This window comes from Vigna umbellata, chromosome 4 (genome assembly GCF_029865625.1).
Source record: "Vigna umbellata cultivar VRB3 chromosome 4, Vumbellata_1.0, whole genome shotgun sequence".
NCBI classification, from domain to species: Eukaryota; Viridiplantae; Streptophyta; class Magnoliopsida; order Fabales; family Fabaceae; genus Vigna; species Vigna umbellata.
Window position 1 is genome coordinate 3,948,272 of NC_142168.1, and position 22,423 is coordinate 3,970,694.

Below are 22,423 nucleotides of genomic sequence, written 5' to 3' on the forward strand. Positions count from 1 at the left end.
ACCCTTAGAGTTTGCTGCTGGAGATCACGTGTTCCTGAGGTTGAATCCAGTCACTGGTGTGGGAAGAGTCCTGCGTCCAAAGAAGCTTTCTCCCAAGTACGTTGGACCTTATCAAATTCTGAAGAAGATTGGAGCAGTGGCGTATGAACTGGCTTTGCCACCTCAACTGTCCAACCTGCATCCAGTCTTTCATGTTTCACAACTCCGGAAGTATATAGCAGATCCATCACACGTATTGGAGTTAGAAGATATCCAACTTAGGCCAGATCGAACACTGGAGATGCAACCTGTTTGTGTGGAAGACAGCCGCACCAGACTCTACAAAGGGAAGGATGTTCGTCTTGTGAAAGTGGTGTGGAATGCAAAGACTGGTGACTCAACATGGGAGGTTGAAGAGGCAGTGAAGGAGTTGTATCCACATCTATTCCCTGGTAAGCCTTAGAATTTTCGAGGACGAAAATTTTTGTAGTTAGGGGGAATGTGAGAACCTGATAAAATTAACACACTTAAATCCATTCTCTGATCACTGTTTTAAATTACCTGCCACGTCAAAATTCCACTAAATCCTCTCTACATGCACTGAATGCCATATGTCAATTTGGAAGCTTCTAAAATCAGTATTGGAAACCAGGTGGCAGTGAATAACTGCTCAACCGTTTGACGAGGGAGAGAAAGTGATTTCTCTGAAAAACACTTCTCTTCATTCCATGCAATCACCTTCTTCCTCTCCAATTTCTGATCTTCCATATTCTCTGCATTTCTCTGCACTCTTTCATCTCCTCTCTGAAGTAACTCACCATAATCTACTCCAATCCCATTTCAGAACCAGTAGAAAAGTTCCCTGCACCGTGAGTATCAAGTTGATCCGAACAGAATTGAGAACTGAACTGGTAAGTTCTCATTCTGCATAATTGTTCATTTAGTTTATGCGAACCAAAATTCTGGTTGCATGCAGAATTAGAAATCTGATCTGTGATGATTTTGGTGTATTAGATTTAGTGGAAGTGGTTGAGTGATTTACTGGATAGAAAGCCGTGAGTGCTAGAGTGAAATTTTAAGCAATTTGGAGAATACTGCAGTAACAGGTAAGGGAAGCTTTAGTAATTTCATTTAATATATGTTTGATCTGTATGACAGTAATGAATAATGTTGAATGTCTGAAATGTATGAAATACGTGATGTGTAATTATGTGTGAAAAGAACTTGTTGTACTGGTTGCATATGAAAGATGAATACTGTGGAAGTGTGCTGGTTGTCTGAAATGTATGCCATAGATGAATTTTGAGTGTGTGCATGAATCAGCAGAGTTGAACTGGATGTATATCAGAAATGTTGTTTGAAATTATGCAGAAAATGAAATGTATGGACTGTATTATGATTTGAATTCTGGATGATTTGGAATGATACGTTTGAATTGGGAAATTCTGTAAGGTATGAAATAATGTTGGAAATAAAATTCTAAGTTTATGAATCATATGAAAATCTGTGAAGTTATCGAGTTGAAAAATCTGGAAATTTCATCTTCTCTGATTGATCATGTGCGCTCGTTATCGAACGGTCTTATACCGTTCGGTTTCCCTGGAACATCACTTAAAATGAGGATCCTTTCATTTGGAAAGGACTCTGATTTAGAACGAGCGTTATTGGTGTTAAGAGTTAGGCGTGAGCGTTCGGCTTAGCCTAGCGTGTCCAACCATTGAAAAATAGTTAAGTATAGTTGGGACGCTCGGTTTTGTTTACCAGCGTTCGTCATAAGGGGCGCTTAGTATTTTACTGAGCGTTCGTCCAAAGTAACTCTCGATCTTAGATTGAGCGTTCGTCCTAGTTAGCGTTCGGTCTGATAACGGACGTTCGTTCAAGTGCACGTGCGTTCAAATGCGCGTTCGTTCAAAGTACACGTTCGTTCTACTTGGTGCTCGATCATTGATCTGGCGTTCGTTCTGAGCAGCGTTCGGTTTTGTAATTGAACGCTCGTCTTTCATGGCTTCGTGAGCGAACGTATCTGGCGTTCGTCCAAATTATTAATTAACGTTCGGTCTTAGACTGGCAGTGTTGTTTTCTGAATTCAATTATATTTGGTTGTTTATCTAAATAATTCTTACTGGTTTAATTCTTTGGATTCTGCCTGGAGTCTTTATACTTAAAATTTTTCTAAGTATTATCCATAAATTCTAAGATCAAGCTTTTTAAAGTATTAAGTGTCATCAAGTATCAAGGGATAAATGGCTCGTTTCTATCGTTCAGAAACGTGGATGTATGAGTACTGCAATATGTTCCTTCCTATCTATTGAGTGATGGTTGTTCCTTAAAAGTAAGAGAGTGAATACAGAATGAAAATTTGATTAAGAGAAATTGTGAATATGTGCGAATTATGGATTGAATGGATTTATTGGAATGGATTGTGAAAGAGCGTTCCAAGGAGGAACGTCTCCATGATGTGAATATGAGAAGTAGTGTAGTATGACCATGGATAAGCTACTGATGGCTGTTCATCCTGATATTCCGTGATTGCTCATCCTCATGTAGAGGAGAGTAGTTCATGCGTGGGAATGGCAGGAGGCCCTAGTCCTTATAGTACTTGGGCTGATAAGGGTTAACCTCGGGTGGCAGCTGTTGAGGGTATCCCAGTTACTACATCACCCGGGTGCAAAGAACGCCTGTAGATACATGGATCATACAGTCCGGACAGTCTATAATTATGAGAATTTGAATGAGTTCCTTTATGCGTGGATTTATGTTTAATGTTGTATGAACTGTATGATTGATTTTATTATGTTAAATCATGTTGATTGTATTGAATTAAATTACCTAAGCTTACCCTTGCAATTTTCCTTGTGTTGTCTACTGTTTCTGTATGTCCGTCTTGTCAATGCAATGATCATCCGTTGTGGATGTGAGCAGACGGTGAGGCTCCCCTTGAATCTATGCTGGAAGAAGAAAATTTGGAGGATGCCAACCTTGTGGAAGTTGAAGTTAAAGCTGAGCAGTAGAGGCTCGTTCTATAGCAGCTTTTAGAATTTTGGGTGCTGTATTTTGATATTCTGTATGTAGTTTTACAGCACTGTTTATACAGTATTAGCAATAGTTAGTCTTCCTGTATAGCATTTTGGGACGTTGACTGTATAGTGTTGCAGAACGTTGGTCCAGTAACTGGTTCTGTTTTTTTTTATTTCTGAGTACTGTTATGTGCTGTATGTTCAGTTTTAGATTTCTGAACAGCTTCTGTAAATTACTGTACGTGCTGTTTTATTTTGGAACAGCTGTTATTTATATTAAGACTGTATTGTGTTTACTGTAAATGTGATTAGTTCTGATTAATGGTAATTATCATTTATTGGGATGTTACAGTTAATCATTGAGCAGTCAATAATTCTTTTAATTCTATATAAAACAGTCTTTTAATTCTATATAAACAGTGATAAATCGGTTGGTTGAATTAAGTAAAATTTACACTAAAAATAATTACAATTCTATGTCATATTATTATATTTAGGTAATAAATAATCAATATTAATAAATGATTGTCTTTTAATATAGGACATTCAAATAAACACTGAAATATTCTTTGTAGGTAGAACTTTGGTTCGATCGAACAGGAAAACCTTTTTAAAAAAAACTTAACCTTAACCCCAAACTAAAACAACATTGTTTTGAAATTGTTTTGCATATAATTCTTTTTCTTGAATATTCAATAAATTTATCGCTCTTTATATAAACTTATTAAATATCCAGTAAATATAATGACATAACTCAAAATTAATACTTGATATATTTAAAGTTTTAAAAATAGATGAATGAAACAAACTGGGTTTCCATATAAAATCAAATATAAGCTTATAATATAATAATAGCTCATCTACACTTTTAAAAATTAATTAAGTCTTTAATCTATATATATAATTAGTTATGCCGTTTATAGTTTGCGAATTTTATAAGCGAGTTCAAGTTAATTTACTGGTTCGAAGTCAAAGAAAAACAATATTTTGTATCGATTTAAATAATTTCAGGTACTCCTTATAAGTTGCAGAAGATCAAAATTATAATTTCTAATTTAAGACTCCAACTAAAAAATTAATCAGTTCAAGGTTTTTGTTTTTAAAAATATTAAACCTTAGCCATTAATACAATGGTTTACTGTAGAATGAAAAGATTGAAAAGTTTAAAAAGAAAAAATAATTTCAGTACAACAAAATGCAAAAAATGTGTATGTAATCATGATTGAAAGAGACAGGAAAGAAATAAATGTGCACAGTGAAAAAGATAATGAAGATAATATTAGTAAACAACATATTGTATGAATAAATGTAAATTTAATGTTCAAAATACTAACGGTGATGCAGAGTCTAGAATTCCATGGACGTCTCTTTGCCCTTATCGTCTCAATTGAACAGCCGTGACGAAATGATAGTATAATAATAATTATTATTATTAATATTATTGTCATACTAATAATATAGGGAGGATAATGATAATTTATTAGACTAAAATTTTTTATTGTGGGAATTTCAATTTTTTTTTTGTGCGCTCTGTCTCAGTATATTAAAAAGAAAGAAAATGGTCAGTGTTTCCGTGTGTGAGGCCCAGAAATATTACTCTGCTAATTATCTGTCCAAAATCATCATTTCACGCCACGTCACACGCTCAGTGCATTAAAAACGCACCAAGCGCTGCATGCACGCATGCCACTTGTCACGTTGGAAGTTTCTGAAGTCAGAGTGGGGGTGCAGGTGTCCGAAAATGAGACGCTCGTTCGTCTGGAATTGGAAGGAACAAAAGTGGTTTTTCGAAAACCCTTCCACTCACCTGCACCATTCATCTTCTACCTCTGAACCCAAACCTCCATTTTCTCCATCTTCTCTCTAAAGCTTCCAACTTCTCTCTACGAAAAATCTCACGTTTATTCTCCAATCACAGTTTCAGAACCATAGGAACGCTCTCTGAGACGTGGGCGTTATTTTGGACCGAATAGAAGTAGGATCTAAACTGGTAAGTCCTCTCTTCCCGTCATTCGTCCCTTAGGTTTCATGCGAACCAGTTTCTGGGTTCATGCATGAGTAAGATCTGAGTTATTTTGATTTTTGTGTATAGATTTAAGTGGAGTTAGTAAGTGAACCTGGAGTAGAAAGCTATTAGAGGAAGCACCATAACCTTGCATTAGGGCGAACACTGCTAACCAGGTAAGGGAAGCTTATATGTTTAATTTATACTTGTATGTTGTGTAATCTGGATTGCATGTATGAAAAGTATGATGTTTGAGCTGTATGGACGACCACTGTTATGGAATATGATTTCTGATTTTGATTGATCTGCATGTTGGTTTGATACGTATGAAAAATGGATGTTATGTTGTATGAAGTAAATCTGTATTTTGATGTTGAATATGAAGTTACTGGAATGCATGTTATAAAGTTTATAAATTGAAAATCCTATGAATTATAAAGTATAAATTTAAAGGTTGAAAATCTGGAAATTTGTTAAGTTTGAGAAATCTGAAACTTAAATCATCCCCTTGATAAATGACGCTCGTCATCGTACGGTCATAGACCGTTCGGTTTCCCTTAAAATAACTTAGAATGGAATTTCTTTCATTTGGAAAGAATTCTGCTCGAGAACGAGCGTCCCCAATTGAATGTCTGAGCGTTCGGTTCAGCTCAGCTGTATATAAATATTTGAAACTTTATGAATACGTAACGCTCGGTCTTTAACCGAAGCGTTCGTCCTTAATAGCGTTCGGCCTTATGTCGAGCGTTCGTCCTTAGTATCGTTCGGCCTTATGTCGAACGTTCGTCCTAAATAGCGCTCGGTCTTATAACGAGCGTCCGTTCTAAATCTCGCTAGGTCTCATACCAAGCGCTCGTACTAATTGGATAAATGTCTGATAAAATAGCGTTCGTTCAAAGTATTAAGTATTTATTTTCTTTACGTTCGTTCAATTCCTGGCATTAGTTTTCATATGCAAATCTCTTCAAATAAAATTCTAAGTGTTCTTGACCCTCCATTGTGCATTAAATCTGGACCAAGTTTTTATCACTATTATTTTCTAAGTACCCGTACACTTCAAGTCGAGTCAGTTCATTTAACTGGCCAAACAGAAATTACGTTCGTTACATATATTTTCCTGAGTATCCAGTAACTTCATTTGGACGTTCGTCCTAAGTTTTCAGTGGACTGAGCGTTCGTCATTTTTTTACTTCTAAATCTAAAGATGAAAAAGATGATGAAATATGATAAATTAAAGTGTGAACGCCATATGGAGCGAATTTATGATGTTGGATTTTGGACGAGCGTTCCAGGGAGGAATGTCTCATATATGATTGAATATTGAATTGGTAAAGTATGACTGTCCGTGATACTCATCTTTATGTAGAAGGGGGTAGTCATGCGTGGGAATGGCAGGAGGTTCTTCGTTCATCGCTTAGTTATGGGCGAGGGATTAACCTCGAGTGGTAGCTGATTAGGTATATCCCGGCTAATACACCACTCGGGTGCAAGGACGCCTGTAGCTACACGGTTCATACAGTCCGGACGGTCGTCTAGAATATATATAAATTTACTATGTTACATTATGTTGAATTGTATGTTGTGCGTGTGCATTTGAAATGTTGAATGAGTATGTTGAATGTATGAATTAAATATTATAAGCTTACCCTTTCGTTTTCCTTGTGTTGTCAATTGTCCTTGTACGTTCGTCCTGTCTTGCAATGATCATCCGTTGTGGATGTGAGCAGATGGTGGTGCGTCCCTTGAAGAAATGCTGGAAGAAGAAAATTTGGATGAAGCTAATCTGGTGGAAGTAGAAGTAAAGGCCGAGCCTTAGAGCGCTCGTTAGATTAGATTGTAAATGTTTAGTTTATTTTTGGACGTTCGGTTATATGTTTTGGTAAAACCGTTCGTTATTAGTGCTCGTTGTTTTGAGCTGTATATTGAAACGCTGCCTCTTAAGCCGTTTGGATTTTGGAACTCGGTTATTTGTAAAGACTGCTTAATTACTGTTAATTGTAATTAATTCTAATTTATGGTGATTACTGTATTTTGGGATGTTACACCGTGCTAAAAGAAAAAAGAAAGAGAAATTGAAAGATAAGCCCGGGATTGCGGTGACAAATCCATTTTGCACACCTCATTGGAAGAAATACCGAACATCTACGCATGCCCTTATAATAGTATGCTGAAGTGATGTGATGTCTCTGTGTTGTGTGTTCTGTGTTTAAGACATAAATGTTTTTTTTTGTTTTTTCTATTGGTTTACATCTTGAGATGGATTCATCCATCACCTTCGATTGTGTTGTGCTGTGTGTTGTGTATGTGACTCTTGATTCTGTCCACCACAGTCCAAAGAAAAAGTAGCTTTCAACCCTGTACTAGAATGGTGTATATTTTATTCTGGTTTTAAATCTTGTACACAAAATTAATGTAGTTTAATTGTCATTAAAAAATGTTTAAATTTTTTAACGGTTTGTACATGTGTACATTTACTTTTCGTATCTCCACGTCCAAGAACTAGATCTCTTCAGCAGCCAACAGACACAGAATTTACAAGACCGGTTTTTGCTCCTTATCTTAAGCTTCTGTAAAAGTTTTATCTCGCCTTCACACAACATTGCCACCTACCATTTGCTGTAGTTTTTTTGGTTTTTCAAATCTTGGGGTTGTTGAAAGTTTTGAACTTTCTTGATTCAATTGCAAGTATGGTCTTGAATGCATACTTCTAAGAAAAGGGTACCTTTCAACTTTTTGAACGCTTCTTCTTCGTCATGTATGTATCTATGTACTTGATGAGCATGTGCTGCTCGTGTCATTGGATGTGTGAATTTTCTTAACTCATTTCACAGAGGTCATGCATTATTCTGGCTCCTACTGCTGCTTCTCTCTGCATCCAAGACCTGGTGTCGGTTTAGACTTAGAATTCCTGATTCCGGATTGTTGAAGTAAGTAAACTTATTACCAGTGTTTGGTTAATGGGAGATTTATTATTCAGTATTCTCTTGAGATTTATTAGTGTTTGGTTTTTCTTTGTGAGAACCTGATAAAATTAACACACTTAAATCCATTCTCTGATCACTGTTTTAAATTACCTGCCACGTCAAAATTCCACTAAATCCTCTCTACATGCACTGAATGCCATATGTCAATTTGGAAGCTTCTAAAATCAGTATTGGAAACCAGGTGGCAGTGAATAACTGCTCAACCGTTTGACGAGGGAGAGAAAGTGATTTCTCTGAAAAACACTTCTCTTCATTCCATGCAATCACATTCTTCCTCTCCAATTTCTGATCTTCCATATTCTCTGCATTTCTCTGCACTCTTTCATCTCCTCTCTGAAGTAACTCACCATAATCTACTCCAATCCCATTTCAGAACCAGTAGAAAAGTTCCCTGCACCGTGAGTATCAAGTTGATCCGAACAGAATTGAGAACTGAACTGGTAAGTTCTCATTCTGCATAATTGTTCATTTAGTTTATGCGAACCAAAATTCTGGTTGCATGCAGAATTAGAAATCTGATCTGTGATGATTTTGGTGTATTAGATTTAGTGGAAGTGGTTGAGTGATTTACTGGATAGAAAGCCGTGAGTGCTAGAGTGAAATTTTAAGCAATTTGGAGAATACTGCAGTAACAGGTAAGGGAAGCTTTAGTAATTTCATTTAATATATGTTTGATCTGTATGACAGTAATGAATAATGTTGAATGTCTGAAATGTATGAAATACGTGATGTGTAATTATGTGTGAAAAGAACTTGTTGTACTGGTTGCATATGAAAGATGAATACTGTGGAAGTGTGCTGGTTGTCTGAAATGTATGCCATAGATGAATTTTGAGTGTGTGCATGAATCAGCAGAGTTGAACTGGATGTATATCAGAAATGTTGTTTGAAATTATGCAGAAAATGAAATGTATGGACTGTATTATGATTTGAATTCTGGATGATTTGGAATGATACGTTTGAATTGGGAAATTCTGTAAGGTATGAAATAATGTTGGAAATAAATTCTAAGTTTATGAATCATATGAAAATCGGTGAAGTTATCGAGTTGAAAAATCTGGAAATTTCATCTTCTCTGATTGATCATGTGCGCTCGTTATCGAACGGTCTTATACCGTTCGGTTTCCCTGGAACATCACTTAAAATGAGGATCCTTTCATTTGGAAAGGACTCTGATTTAGAACGAGCGTTATTGGTGTTAAGAGTTAGGCGTGAGCGTTCGGCTTAGCCTAGCGTGTCCAACCATTGAAAAATAGTTAAGTATAGTTGGGACGCTCGGTTTTGTTTACCAGCGTTCGTCATAAGGGGCGCTTAGTATTTTACTGAGCGTTCGTCCAAAGTAACTCTCGATCTTAGATTGAGCGTTCGTCCTAGTTAGCGTTCGGTCTGATAACGGACGTTCGTTCAAGTGCACGTGCGTTCAAATGCGCGTTCGTTCAAAGTACACGTTCGTTCTACTTGGTGCTCGATCATTGATCTGGCGTTCGTTCTGAGCAGCGTTCGGTTTTGTAATTGAACGCTCGTCTTTCATGGCTTCGTGAGCGAACGTATCTGGCGTTCGTCCAAATTATTAATTAACGTTCGGTCTTAGACTGGCAGTGTTGTTTTCTGAATTCAATTATATTTGGTTGTTTATCTAAATAATTCTTACTGGTTTAATTCTTTGGATTCTGCCTGGAGTCTTTATACTTAAAATTTTTCTAAGTATTATCCATAAATTCTAAGATCAAGCTTTTTAAAGTATTAAGTGTCATCAAGTATCAAGGGATAAATGGCTCGTTTCTATCGTTCAGAAACGTGGATGTATGAGTACTGCAATATGTTCCTTCCTATCTATTGAGTGATGGTTGTTCCTTAAAAGTAAGAGAGTGAATACAGAATGAAAATTTGATTAAGAGAAATTGTGAATATGTGCGAATTATGGATTGAATGGATTTATTGGAATGGATTGTGAAAGAGCGTTCCAAGGAGGAACGTCTCCATGATGTGAATATGAGAAGTAGTGTAGTATGACCATGGATAAGCTACTGATGGCTGTTCATCCTGATATTCCGTGATTGCTCATCCTCATGTAGAGGAGAGTAGTTCATGCGTGGGAATGGCAGGAGGCCCTAGTCCTTATAGTACTTGGGCTGATAAGGGTTAACCTCGGGTGGCAGCTGTTGAGGGTATCCCAGTTACTACATCACCCGGGTGCAAAGAACGCCTGTAGATACATGGATCATACAGTCCGGACAGTCTATAATTATGAGAATTTGAATGAGTTCCTTTATGCGTGGATTTATGTTTAATGTTGTATGAACTGTATGATTGATTTTATTATGTTAAATCATGTTGATTGTATTGAATTAAATTACCTAAGCTTACCCTTGCAATTTTCCTTGTGTTGTCTACTGTTTCTGTATGTCCGTCTTGTCAATGCAATGATCATCCGTTGTGGATGTGAGCAGACGGTGAGGCTCCCCTTGAATCTATGCTGGAAGAAGAAAATTTGGAGGATGCCAACCTTGTGGAAGTTGAAGTTAAAGCTGAGCAGTAGAGGCTCGTTCTATAGCAGCTTTTAGAATTTTGGGTGCTGTATTTTGATATTCTGTATGTAGTTTTACAGCACTGTTTATACAGTATTAGCAATAGTTAGTCTTCCTGTATAGCATTTTGGGACGTTGACTGTATAGTGTTGCAGAACGTTGGTCCAGTAACTGGTTCTGTTTTTTTTTATTTCTGAGTACTGTTATGTGCTGTATGTTCAGTTTTAGATTTCTGAACAGCTTCTGTAAATTACTGTACGTGCTGTTTTATTTTGGAACAGCTGTTATTTATATTAAGACTGTATTGTGTTTACTGTAAATGTGATTAGTTCTGATTAATGGTAATTATCATTTATTGGGATGTTACATTTATTGGTATCAGAGCAGTTTTGTTCTTTTAAGGACATATAGGGTATGAGTGCACTGTGCTTTTCGTTGTGTGCTTGATATGTGTTTGATGAGTTAGTAATTTTTAACTCTTGAACATAGCTAACGTACGTTTTCTCTGATCCAGAAAACGAATGGCTCCTAGACTTCCTCCCCCACCTCAGCCGAACGAATCTGATGCAACAGTTAGTGCCCGTGTGTTGGAGGCAGTCATAGACAGGCTTCAACAACAGAACGCAACTTTGGTGGAGCAGAACGCTGCCTTGATGAGGCAAAACCAGGAAGCAATGCAAAGTATGGAGGCTTCTCGTGTTCATTCAGAAGCAACGCAGAGACAACTAATGGATATTTTGGCAGCTGGCCGAGGCACACCAGGAGCCTCTTCTTCTAACGCTGCACCTCATGCAGAATGGAGTTTAGAGAGTTTATTGCAGCACCATCCAGCCAAATTCAATGGCAAAGGGCTTCCGGATGAAGCTGATCAATGGTTGAGGGATATGGAGCGTATCTATGATGCCAAAAGATGTCCAAATGAAAATCGTTTGGCATTTACAGAGTACTTATTGACTGGTGAAGCTAGTCATTGGTGGGCGAGCATGAAGGCCATCCTAACAGATGCGCAGAATCCAATTTCCTGGGAGGTTTTTAGAACCAAATTTTATGAAGAGTATTTTCCTGATAGTGTGCGGTTTGCTAAGGAAGTGGAGTTCCTTCAACTGGTGCAAGGTGGTATGTCCGTCTCGGAATACACCAACAAATTTAAGCATCTGGTCCGTTTTAACACCATGGCTACAAACGAAGAATGGCAGTGCAGGAAGTTTGAGAATGGACTTAGAAGTGATTTGAAAGTGTTGATATCCTGCCTGTGCATTCGGTCTTTCCCTGCCATGGTTGAAAGAGCAAAGGTACTGGAGAAGAACGTTGCTGAGGCTGAACAACTGAAGAAGCAGCAGATGAATAGGGGGCAGGTGGTATCCAGAAACACAACGAACGTAAGAAGGTCCCCATACGTTCGTCCAACTCAATCATCAGGTGGATCACAAGCCTTGGTCACTGTTGGCCAAACTGGGCAGCAGAGGAGTCTGACGTGTTATCAGTGTGGAGGACCGCATTTGAGATGGGCGTGTCCTCAACTTGCTGGAGGGAAACATTGCAACAAATGTGGGAGGAACGGACACTCGGATCAGGAGTGTAATATGGGAGGCCGTGCAGTGATGAGACCTCCAAATGCTGGAAGAACTCAACAGGGAAGAGGTGGACGTGCACAAGCAACAGGAAGGGTGTATGCCATTACTGGTGCTGAAGCTGCTCGTTCAGGTACACTAATCACCAGTACTTGCTTACTGTTTGGGAAGCCGTGTGATGTGTTGTATGATTCGGGGGCAACTCATTCCTTCATCTCGAAGGCGTGTGTTGAGAAGCTGGGATTAGTGGAGAGCGAATTACAGTTTGATCTGGTGGTGTCAACCCCAGCAGCTGGTGGGATTAAGACATCTACAGTTTGTGTGAGATGTCCTATAGAAGTTGAGGGACGTAAATATAAAGTTAATCTCATTTGCCTACCCCTTCAAGACTTAGAAATAATTTTGGGGATGGATTGGTTGAATGTCAATCGGATCCTCATTGATTGTGGGAAGAAGGAGTTGATCTTCCCAAATGAAGAAGAAGAAGAACTGTCTATTACTCTTGGACAGTTTAAGGAGGACATTATGGAGGGAGCAAGCTGCTTTCTGATTATGACGTATGGAGATGATGAGATAGAGCGTTCATCCACTATTGATAACAGTGGAGGACGAACTGTAATAGATGAATTTTCGGATGTTTTTCCGGATGAAGTCCCTGGTCTACCTCCATCCGTGAGGTAGAATTCACCATTGAGTTGGTAACTACTGCTGCACCCATCTCGGTTCAACCTTACAGAATGGCACCAGCTGAGTTGGTAGAGCTTAAGAAGCAAATTGAAGATTTAATGGATAAGAAGTTCATCAGGCCGAGTGCTTCTCCTTGGGGAGCGCCTGTATTGTTGGTAAAGAAGAAGGATGGCAGCTCACGGCTATGCATTGACTATAGACAACTCAATAAGCTGACCATCAAGAACAAGTATCCTCTTCCAAGGATTGATGACCTGCTGGACCAGTTGCATGGTGCGTGTGTATTTTCTAAGATTGATCTACGTTCGGGCTATCATCAAATCAGAGTTAAAGAGGAGGACATTCAGAAGACTGCATTTCGGTCACGCTATGGCCATTATGAGTATGTGGTGATGCCCTTTGGAGTGACAAACGCACCTGCAATCTTCATGGATTACATGAACAGAATTTTTAGACCGTACCTGGATAAATTTGTTGTGGTGTTTATTGATGATATCCTCATTTATTCCAAGAGCTTTGAAGAGCATGAAGACCATTTGAGGACTGTCTTGAGTGTATTGAGGGAGAAAGAACTGTATGCCAAGCGTTCAAAGTGTGAATTCTGGATGAAGGAGATCCAATTTTTGGGACACGTTGTGTCTGCTGGTGGTATTGCAGTGGATCCAGCCAAGGTGAAGGCAGTGCTGGATTGGGAGAGTCCACGTTCTGTAACAGAAGTTAGGAGCTTTGTGGGGCTTGCGGGCTACTATAGGCGATTTATTGAGGGATTTTCTAAGATAGTAGCCCCTCTAACTTACCTCACCAGGAAGGACCAGCCGTTTGCTTGGACTGATAGATGTGAGGAGAGCTTTCAGGAATTGAAGAAGAAATTAACAAGCGCTCCTGTGTTGGTCATTCCAGACACGGCCAAACCTTTTGAGGTATATTGTGATGCATCGTATCAAGGTTTGGGCTGTGTACTGATGCAGGAACGAAGGGCAGTGGCATACGCTTCTAGGCAGTTAAAAATTCATGAGAAGAATTACCCCACACACGACTTGGAGCTGGCAGCAGTCGTGTTTGCTTTAAAAATCTGGAGGCATTATCTGTATGGTGCAACGTTTCAAGTATTTAGTGATCACAAGAGTCTCAAGTACCTCTTTGATCAAAAGGAGTTGAATATGAGGCAAAGGAGGTGGCTTGAATTCTTGAAGGATTACGAATTTGAATTACTGTATCATCCTGGAAAAGCAAACGTGGTGGCTGATGCATTGAGTAGGAAAGCAGTAAGGGTTTCGGCAATGATGATAAAGGAGTGGAATTTGGTGGAGAGTTTTAGAGATCTAAGATTGCAGTTTGATGTAGGAACGGACGTTATCAGATGCTGTAATCTTAGAATTTCCAGTGATGTGTTTGACAGAATTTGGATGAAGCAACGTGAAGATGAAGAATTGGTGAAAATCTTTAACGTGCTCGGTAAAGATCAGGCTAAGGGATTCAATGCTGGAACGGATGGCATGTTACGTTACATGGGTAGAACGTGCATTCCAAACGATGGAGAGTTGAAAAGAATTATATTGGAGGAGGGACATCGCAGCCGTCTTAGCATGCATCCTGGCATGACTAAGATGTATCAAGACCTTCGTTTATCCTTCTGGTGGCCGGGTATGAAGAGTGACATTGCACGTTTTGTGTCAACTTGCTTAACCTGTCAAAGAGCTAAGGCTGAACACCAAAGACCTGGAGGATTGCTGCAGCCATTGGAAATTCCAGAATGGAAGTGGGATGGCATCTCTATGGATTTCGTGACTCATCTGCCGCGCACAGTCCGAACCACGATTCAATTTGGGTGATTGTAGACAGATTGACTAAGAGCGCTCACTTCCTTGCTGTTAATTTGAAGATGTCTATGACCAACTTGGCAAAGCTGTACGTTAAGGAGATTGTTAGACTGCATGGAGTTCCTTCAAGCATTATATCAGATAGAGACACGAGATTCACATCTCGTTTTTGGCAGTCACTGCAAGGAGAATTGGGAAGCAAACTGCAAATGAGTTCTGCTTATCACCCTCAAACGGATGGCCAATCTGAACGAACCATCCAGACTCTTGAAGACTTGTTGAGAACATGTGTGATAGATCATATGGGGGTTTGGGATGAAGTTCTGCCACTGGTTGAATTTACCTATAACAACAGTTATCAAGCAAGCATAGGAATGGCACCGTTTGAAGCTCTTTATGGAAGAAAATGTAGAACTCCTTTGTGTTGGTTCCAAGAAGGTGAAACTGCAGTAACTGGACCAGAATTAATCCAGCAAACAACAGAGAAAGTGAAATTGATTCAAGAACGTTGAAGACTTCTCAAAGTAGGCAGAAATCGTATGCAGATAAGAGAAGAAGACCCTTAGAGTTTGCTGCTGGAGATCACGTGTTTCCTGAGGTTGAATCCAGTCACTGGTGTGGGAAGAGTCCTGCGTCCAAAGAAGCTTTCTCCCAAGTACGTTGGACCTTATCAAATTCTGAAGAAGATTGGAGCAGTGGCGTATGAACTGGCTTTGCCACCTCAACTGTCCAACCTGCATCCAGTCTTTCATGTTTCACAACTCCGGAAGTATATAGCAGATCCATCACACGTATTGGAGTTAGAAGATATCCAACTTAGGCCAGATCGAACACTGGAGATGCAACCTGTTTGTGTGGAAGACAGCCGCACCAGACTCTACAAAGGGAAGGATGTTCGTCTTGTGAAAGTGGTGTGGAATGCAAAGACTGGTGACTCAACATGGGAGGTTGAAGAGGCAGTGAAGGAGTTGTATCCACATCTATTCCCTGGTAAGCCTTAGAATTTTCGAGGACGAAAATTTTTGTAGTTAGGGGGAATGTGAGAACCTGATAAAATTAACACACTTAAATCCATTCTCTGATCACTGTTTTAAATTACCTGCCACGTCAAAATTCCACTAAATCCTCTCTACATGCACTGAATGCCATATGTCAATTTGGAAGCTTCTAAAATCAGTATTGGAAACCAGGTGGCAGTGAATAACTGCTCAACGTTTGACGAGGGAGAGAAAGTGATTTCTCTGAAAAACACTTCTCTTCATTCCATGCAATCACATTCTTCCTCTCCAATTTCTGATCTTCCATATTCTCTGCATTTCTCTGCACTCTTTCATCTCCTCTCTGAAGTAACTCACCATAATCTACTCCAATCCCATTTCAGAACCAGTAGAAAAGTTCCCTGCACCGTGAGTATCAAGTTGATCCGAACAGAATTGAGAACTGAACTGGTAAGTTCTCATTCTGCATAATTGTTCATTTAGTTTATGCGAACCAAAATTCTGGTTGCATGCAGAATTAGAAATCTGATCTGTGATGATTTTGGTGTATTAGATTTAGTGGAAGTGGTTGAGTGATTTACTGGATAGAAAGCCGTGAGTGCTAGAGTGAAATTTTAAGCAATTTGGAGAATACTGCAGTAACAGGTAAGGGAAGCTTAGTAATTTCATTTAATATATGTTTGATCTGTATGACAGTAATGAATAATGTTGAATGTCTGAAATGTATGAAATACGTGATGTGTAATTATGTGTGAAAAGAACTTGTTGTACTGGTTGCATATGAAAGATGAATACTGTGGAAGTGTGCTGGTTGTCTGAAATGTATGCCATAGATGAATTTTGAGTGTGTGCATGAATCAGCAGAGTTGAACTGGATGTATATCAGAAATGTTGTTTGAAATTATGCAGAAAATGAAATGTATGGACTGTATTATGATTTGAATTCTGGATGATTGGAATGATACGTTTGAATTGGGAAATTCTGTAAGGTATGAAATAATGTTGGAAATAAAATTCTAAGTTTATGAATCATATGAAAATCGGTGAAGTTATCGAGTTGAAAAATCTGGAAATTTCATCTTCTCTGATTGATCATGTGCGCTCGTTATCGAACGGTCTTATACCGTTCGGTTTCCCTGGAACATCACTTAAAATGAGGATCCTTTCATTTGGAAAGGACTCTGATTTAGAACGAGCGTTATTGGTGTTAAGAGTTAGGCGTGAGCGTTCGGCTTAGCCTAGCGTGTCCAACCATTGAAAAATAGTTAAGTATAGTTGGGACGCTCGGTTTTGTTTACCAGCGTTCGTCATAAGGGGCGCTTAGTATTTTACTGAGCGTTCGTCCAAAGTAACTCTCGATCTTAGATTGAGCGTTCGTCCTAGTTAGCGTTCGGTCTGATAACGGACGTTCGTTCAAGTGCACGTGCGTTCAAATGCGCGTTCGTTCAAAGTACACGTTCGTTCTACTTGGTGCTCGATCATTGATCTGGCGTTCGTTCTGAGCAGCGTTCGGTTTTGTAATTGAACGCTCGTCTTTCATGGCTTCGTGAGCGAACGTATCTGGCGTTCGTCCAAATTATTAATTAACGTTCGGTCTTAGACTGGCAGTGTTGTTTTCTGAATTCAATATATTTGGTTGTTTATCTAAATAATTCTTACTGGTTTAATTCTTTGGATTCTGCCTGGAGTCTTTATACTTAAAATTTTCTAAGTATTATCCATAAATTCTAAGATCAAGCTTTTTAAAGTATTAAGTGTCATCAAGTATCAAGGGATAAATGGCTCGTTTCTATCGTTCAGAAACGTGGATGTATGAGTACTGCAATATGTTCCTTCCTATCTATTGAGTGATGGTTGTTCCTTAAAAGTAAGAGAGTGAATACAGAATGAAAATTTGATTAAGAGAAATTGTGAATATGTGCGAATTATGGATTGAATGGATTTTTGGAATGGATTGTGAAAGAGCGTTCCAAGGAGGAACGTCTCCATGATGTGAATATGAGAAGTAGTGTAGTATGACCATGGATAAGCTACTGATGGCTGTTCATCCTGATATTCCGTGATTGCTCATCCTCATGTAGAGGAGAGTAGTTCATGCGTGGGAATGGCAGGAGGCCCTAGTCCTTATAGTACTTGGGCTGATAAGGGTTAACCTCGGGTGGCAGCTGTTGAGGGTATCCCAGTTACTACATCACCCGGGTGCAAAGAACGCCTGTAGATACATGGATCATACAGTCCGGACAGTCTATAATTATGAGAATTTGAATGAGTTCCTTTATGCGTGGATTTATGTTTAATGTTGTATGAACTGTATGATTGATTTTATTATGTTAAATCATGTTGATTGTATTGAATTAAATTACCTAAGCTTACCCTTGCAATTTTCCTTGTGTTGTCTACTGTTTCTGTATGTCCGTCTTGTCAATGCAATGATCATCCGTTGTGGATGTGAGCAGACGGTGAGGCTCCCCTTGAATCTATGCTGGAAGAAGAAAATTTGGAGGATGCCAACCTTGTGGAAGTTGAAGTTAAAGCTGAGCAGTAGAGGCTCGTTCTATAGCAGCTTTTAGAATTTTGGGTGCTGTATTTTGATATTCTGTATGTAGTTTTACAGCACTGTTTATACAGTATTAGCAATAGTTAGTCTTCCTGTATAGCATTTTGGCGTTGACTGTATAGTGTTGCAGAACGTTGGTCCAGTAACTGGTTCTGTTTTTTTTTTATTTCTGAGTACTGTTATGTGCTGTATGTTCAGTTTTAGATTTCTGAACAGCTTCTGTAAATTACTGTACGTGCTGTTTTATTTTGGAACAGCTGTTATTTATATTAAGACTGTATTGTGTTTACTGTAAATGTGATTAGTTCTGATTAATGGTAATTATCATTTATTGGGATGTTACATTCTTCCTTAATTTGAATTTTCCTGAAGAAATTATGGTTATTGTATTCTGCTTATATTAAAGAAAATTTTAATTTTATTACAGCTGTAATATATGTATGTGTGTGTATGTATATGTATGTATGCGTGCGTGATTTATTTATTTACTGATAGTTATTATGTTTTTTCAGTGTTTAATTGTCTTTTTCTGCTGTGAATCTGACAAGTTTTAAGGACATGTTTGGATGTGTATCAGGTAGATTGGTATTCAATTGCTAAATGTTCAGTGTAATGTTTCTGCTCTTGGCTTTCTGGAGTTTTCGTGGAATTCTATCACACATTCCAGATTCTTGTTTAAATAGGTCTATTGTTCCGTAGATCTGAATCATACCAGTGAGAAGAAATTTTCAGTGAAATTGGGTGTTGGGATTTTGGATTTAACTGACGAGGAGGCTAATTCACGTGTTTGTTACGGTATAGGTGTGAGGTGGAGACCCCTTCAATCCTCTGACATTTGCATGTTCTGAATTTGAGAAGCTTAATAGGATTTTGCTGAAGAAATTTAGGATCTGCATTAATTTGAATGGGGCATTCTGCAGCCGTATGGGACTATAGAGCAGCAACTGAAATTACAAAGGACTGGAATGGAATTGATCAAGTTCTGCTTCGGACCCCAAGGGGTTCTTCGGCACGGGTGAGAAATTGTTCATTGCAAAACTGGTGTCGGTTTTAACATTTGGTAAAGTTATGATTTTAAAATTTAATTACTACGATTACTTAGATTAACTGTTTTTTCTCGAAATTAGGTAAGCTTACATGGGGCGCAGGTCACTTCATGGCGGAATGAGCACGGGGAAGAACTTCTATTCACAAGCAGCAAGGTATGTCTTTCAATTTTGATTGAAAATCAATTTGTACATTTTAAATTATATGAATTTTGTTAGTTGTCAGCGCTGATAAGGAAAACATGTCAATATTTCATAATCTTGCTTTCTGAAAATTTTCATTTTGGGATAATCTGCATTATATTGCAACTGGCATGTGAAGGGCATTTGCCCAAATAATCAATAAATTTAAGAAGAGTTTGGATTTTGATGAATCATAGTATTCTATGCTGTCCATCAATCACATCGATGCAAGAGAAAAACAGGGAAGAATGGTGCATTGTAGTGCTTTTGTCCTTTGGAACCACTGGGGTTGAATACTGGTATAATGAAAAACTTTGACGGCAAAACCAACTTCTTAACTGATGCTTTTGTAGGAACACAGAACTTTAATCAATTATACTTTTTAAAGAGGCAAGTAGTAATAACTAACTGTTTTGTTTCCTTTTCCATTATCTGTAGGCAATTTTCAAGGCTCCAAAAGCAATTCGAGGAGGAATTCCCATGTGTTTTCCACAGGCAAGCTTATTCCTTTTTACGTTCATTTTATATAACTTGTAACATGCATACTTACATATCTTGAGCTGAATTTGTTTCACAGTTTGAAAACTGTGGATCGCTGGAGCAGCATGGTTTTGCAAGAAATAGAATGTGGGCAATTGATGAAAACCCTCCTCCTCTTCCTGGGAATGACTCCAGTGGGAAATCCTTCATTGACCTGGTGCTAAAATCATCTGAAGAAGATATGAAGTGCTGGCCACACAGGTATGAATAGCATGATGTGACAGTATAACAGGGATATCCACTCTCCATGTGTTTGATAATTTGAATCTGGCATATATGCACTCGATATTACTTTTTCCTGTGTTTGGCAGTAAATTTCAAGCAGTAGTAATCTAACGATTGTTTAATAATTGTACCAGTTTTGAATTCCGTCTTCGGGTGTCTCTTGCAGCAGATGGGGACCTGACTTTGATATCTAGAGTCAGGAATATAAATGGCAAGCCATTTAGTTTCTCATTCGCGGATCACACATACTTATTGGTTTCTGACATTAGGTATGGATAATTCTTTGTTGTACTTGGTCTGCATTCCCTTTTCTGAGTGTGTGGGATGATGTCCAACCATCATTTTTCTTTTCCATAGTAAATTGATTGCTGAACACTTGATGGGAGTTTTATTAGCACTAATGGTACTTCCTTGTTCAATATTTATAGTAGACAAATATATTTGGTTTTTGTTCTGAAACGTGTAGTTTCTGCATTTGCTGAATGCTTTAAATTGTGGGATTTTAACATTCAAGCAGATCTTAGAGGACTGTTTCTCTTCTTTAGAAACTAATAACAACTTACACTCTAATCATTTGAAACTAGCATGGATACTCTATATATTAGGTGGATTCTTCTCCGAATACTGGAATTATGAGTTTTATTCATGTCAGTTATCGGGAAATATGTAAACAAGTGATCAGTCGTAATGAAAGTACAAAGTTCTTACACAGCCTATAGAATTTGTAAGCATTTGAAGCAAACTACTGTTTGCAATGCTTGTTACCTATATAGATTCTTGTTTACATATTTTTACTTGAACTACCTCTCTTTTGATTGTTTTAGAACAGGAAATTTTATTTTAAGATTGACGATCATTATTAACGTCACATTAACAATTTTTATAGTGAGATAAGGATTGAAGGTCTGGAGACACTGGACTACCTAGACAACCTTTTCAAAAAAGAACGATTTACTGAACAAGGAGATGCAATAACATTTGAATCTGAGGTAAACCCTTCTAGGTTATATTGATGTTAACAAAATGTAGACATTTATAGTTCCATGCTGCAATTTAAGCTATTACTTCAGGTTGAGATAAATAGAGCACTATATTCCTGGCCTATGCTGCAGTTTTGTCAATAACACACAGTATCCACTACTAAAGTCTTTTGGTTTTGACACAATGAAGGCTAATGAAGATGTTTTTAATATCCATACTTCCTTCATGGCAGGCGGATCGAGTTTATCTTAGCTCTCCAAACATAATTGCAGTGCTAGATCATGAGAAGAAGCGAACATTTGTTACAAGGAAGGAAGGTCTCCCTGATGTTGGTAAGCTCTAAGTAGCAAATTTTTTCCACAAACAAAATACAAACGTAGATAAGGTTTCGAGTTGTAGAAAATATAAAATCAGTCCTTTTCATCTTAACTTTTATGGTGTGTTCAGCTGTGTGGAATCCATGGGAAAAGAAATCAAAATCCATGGTAGATTTTGGTGATGAAGAGTACAAACAGATGCTTTGTGTTGACGGGGCGGTGATAGAGAAACCGGTGAGCTTGAAGCCGGGAGAGGAATGGACCGGTCGGCTGCAGCTATCAGTTGTGCCATCAAGTTTTTGCAGTGACCGTCTTGGTCTTGACAGAAGTGGTCTTTGAGGAATTGTACAAAATGGGTCTGAGTTAATGCTGCTACTACATCCAGCAATGTAGCAGCATCTAGTTGTAGAAATAGTGCTGTTCAGTAGGAGTGTCAGGTTTTATGTTGTTATGATCTTAGGCTAGAAATAGTGCTTTATAGAGGCCTATGTTTTTTGTGAGAATGGCTTTCAAGTGTTACCAGGTCATTAGTCAGTTGGTTCCTTCCGTTCTGCTATGGATGCTCCTTCTTTAAGCATTAGATTTGTTGAGTTGGTGCCGAGTTTATTCTCTCCATGGATTTGATGATATGTTCCACGGCATGGATAATTTAGCTTTGGTGTTCCAATTTGCTTATATTGGATGGTTACGGCTATGATCTGCCTCTCATGACAGAGATAAAACGAGTGATTAGTGGACAATGTGATCATGCATCTTTTTTTGGCATTTTCCATTTTACAGTGATACGTGCATAATTCAATAACCTTCACATAAATTTTGTATACTCTCACTGTTTTTATTTCATGGTTAGTTGGCTGAATTATGCTATAAATGGCTTTTAAAGTAATCTAGAAGTCAATATTTTTATTATAAATGATGTTTACAATTGAATGACATTGTCAAGAATTCTGATGTTGACTGTGATGTAATTGAATTCATGTCTGTA

The 22,423-nt window shown here is 38.3% G+C and overlaps 2 protein-coding genes across 4 annotated transcripts; both read left to right on the forward strand.

Moving 5' to 3' along the window:
- The first annotated feature begins 4,712 nt into the window (after positions 1-4,712).
- On the forward strand, positions 4,713-22,259 carry LOC148199045 (putative glucose-6-phosphate 1-epimerase). 3 transcript variants are annotated; one of them, XM_088112176.1, is made up of 11 exons: positions 4,713-4,986; positions 5,089-5,177; positions 7,833-7,928; positions 18,948-19,161; positions 19,274-19,348; positions 19,814-19,870; positions 19,953-20,116; positions 20,275-20,409; positions 21,027-21,129; positions 21,354-21,453; positions 21,569-22,259. In XM_088112176.1, the coding sequence occupies exons 4-11, from the start codon at positions 19,051-19,053 to the stop codon at positions 21,775-21,777; spliced, it is 954 nt and encodes a 317-aa protein (XP_087968302.1). In that variant the 5' UTR covers positions 4,713-4,986; positions 5,089-5,177; positions 7,833-7,928; positions 18,948-19,050; the 3' UTR covers positions 21,778-22,259. The 3 variants fall into 3 exon arrangements, with proteins under 3 accessions (XP_087968302.1, XP_087968304.1, XP_087968303.1); XM_088112178.1 differs by lacking the exon at positions 7,833-7,928 and adding an exon at positions 18,724-18,860; XM_088112177.1 differs by lacking the exon at positions 7,833-7,928.
- On the forward strand, positions 8,263-12,765 carry LOC148199046 (uncharacterized). Its single transcript, XM_088112046.1, has 3 exons — positions 8,263-8,425; positions 8,529-8,620; positions 10,436-12,765. The coding sequence occupies exon 3, from the start codon at positions 11,035-11,037 to the stop codon at positions 12,763-12,765; it is 1,731 nt and encodes a 576-aa protein (XP_087968172.1). The 5' UTR covers positions 8,263-8,425; positions 8,529-8,620; positions 10,436-11,034.
- Positions 22,260-22,423: the final 164 nt, after the last annotated feature.

Coding starts and splice junctions, on each gene's coding strand:
- LOC148199046 (XM_088112046.1), top strand. CDS start 11,035: ATGGCTCCTAGACTTCCTCCCCCACCTCAGCCGAACGAATCTGATGCA.
- LOC148199045 (XM_088112176.1), top strand. CDS start 19,051: ATGGGGCATTCTGCAGCCGTATGGGACTATAGAGCAGCAACTGAAATT. Junction 19,871..19,952: donor TTCCCATGTGTTTTCCACAG/GCAAGCTTATTC, acceptor TTTGTTTCACAG/TTTGAAAACTGTGGATCGCT. Junction 21,130..21,353: donor CAATAACATTTGAATCTGAG/GTAAACCCTTCT, acceptor CCTTCATGGCAG/GCGGATCGAGTTTATCTTAG.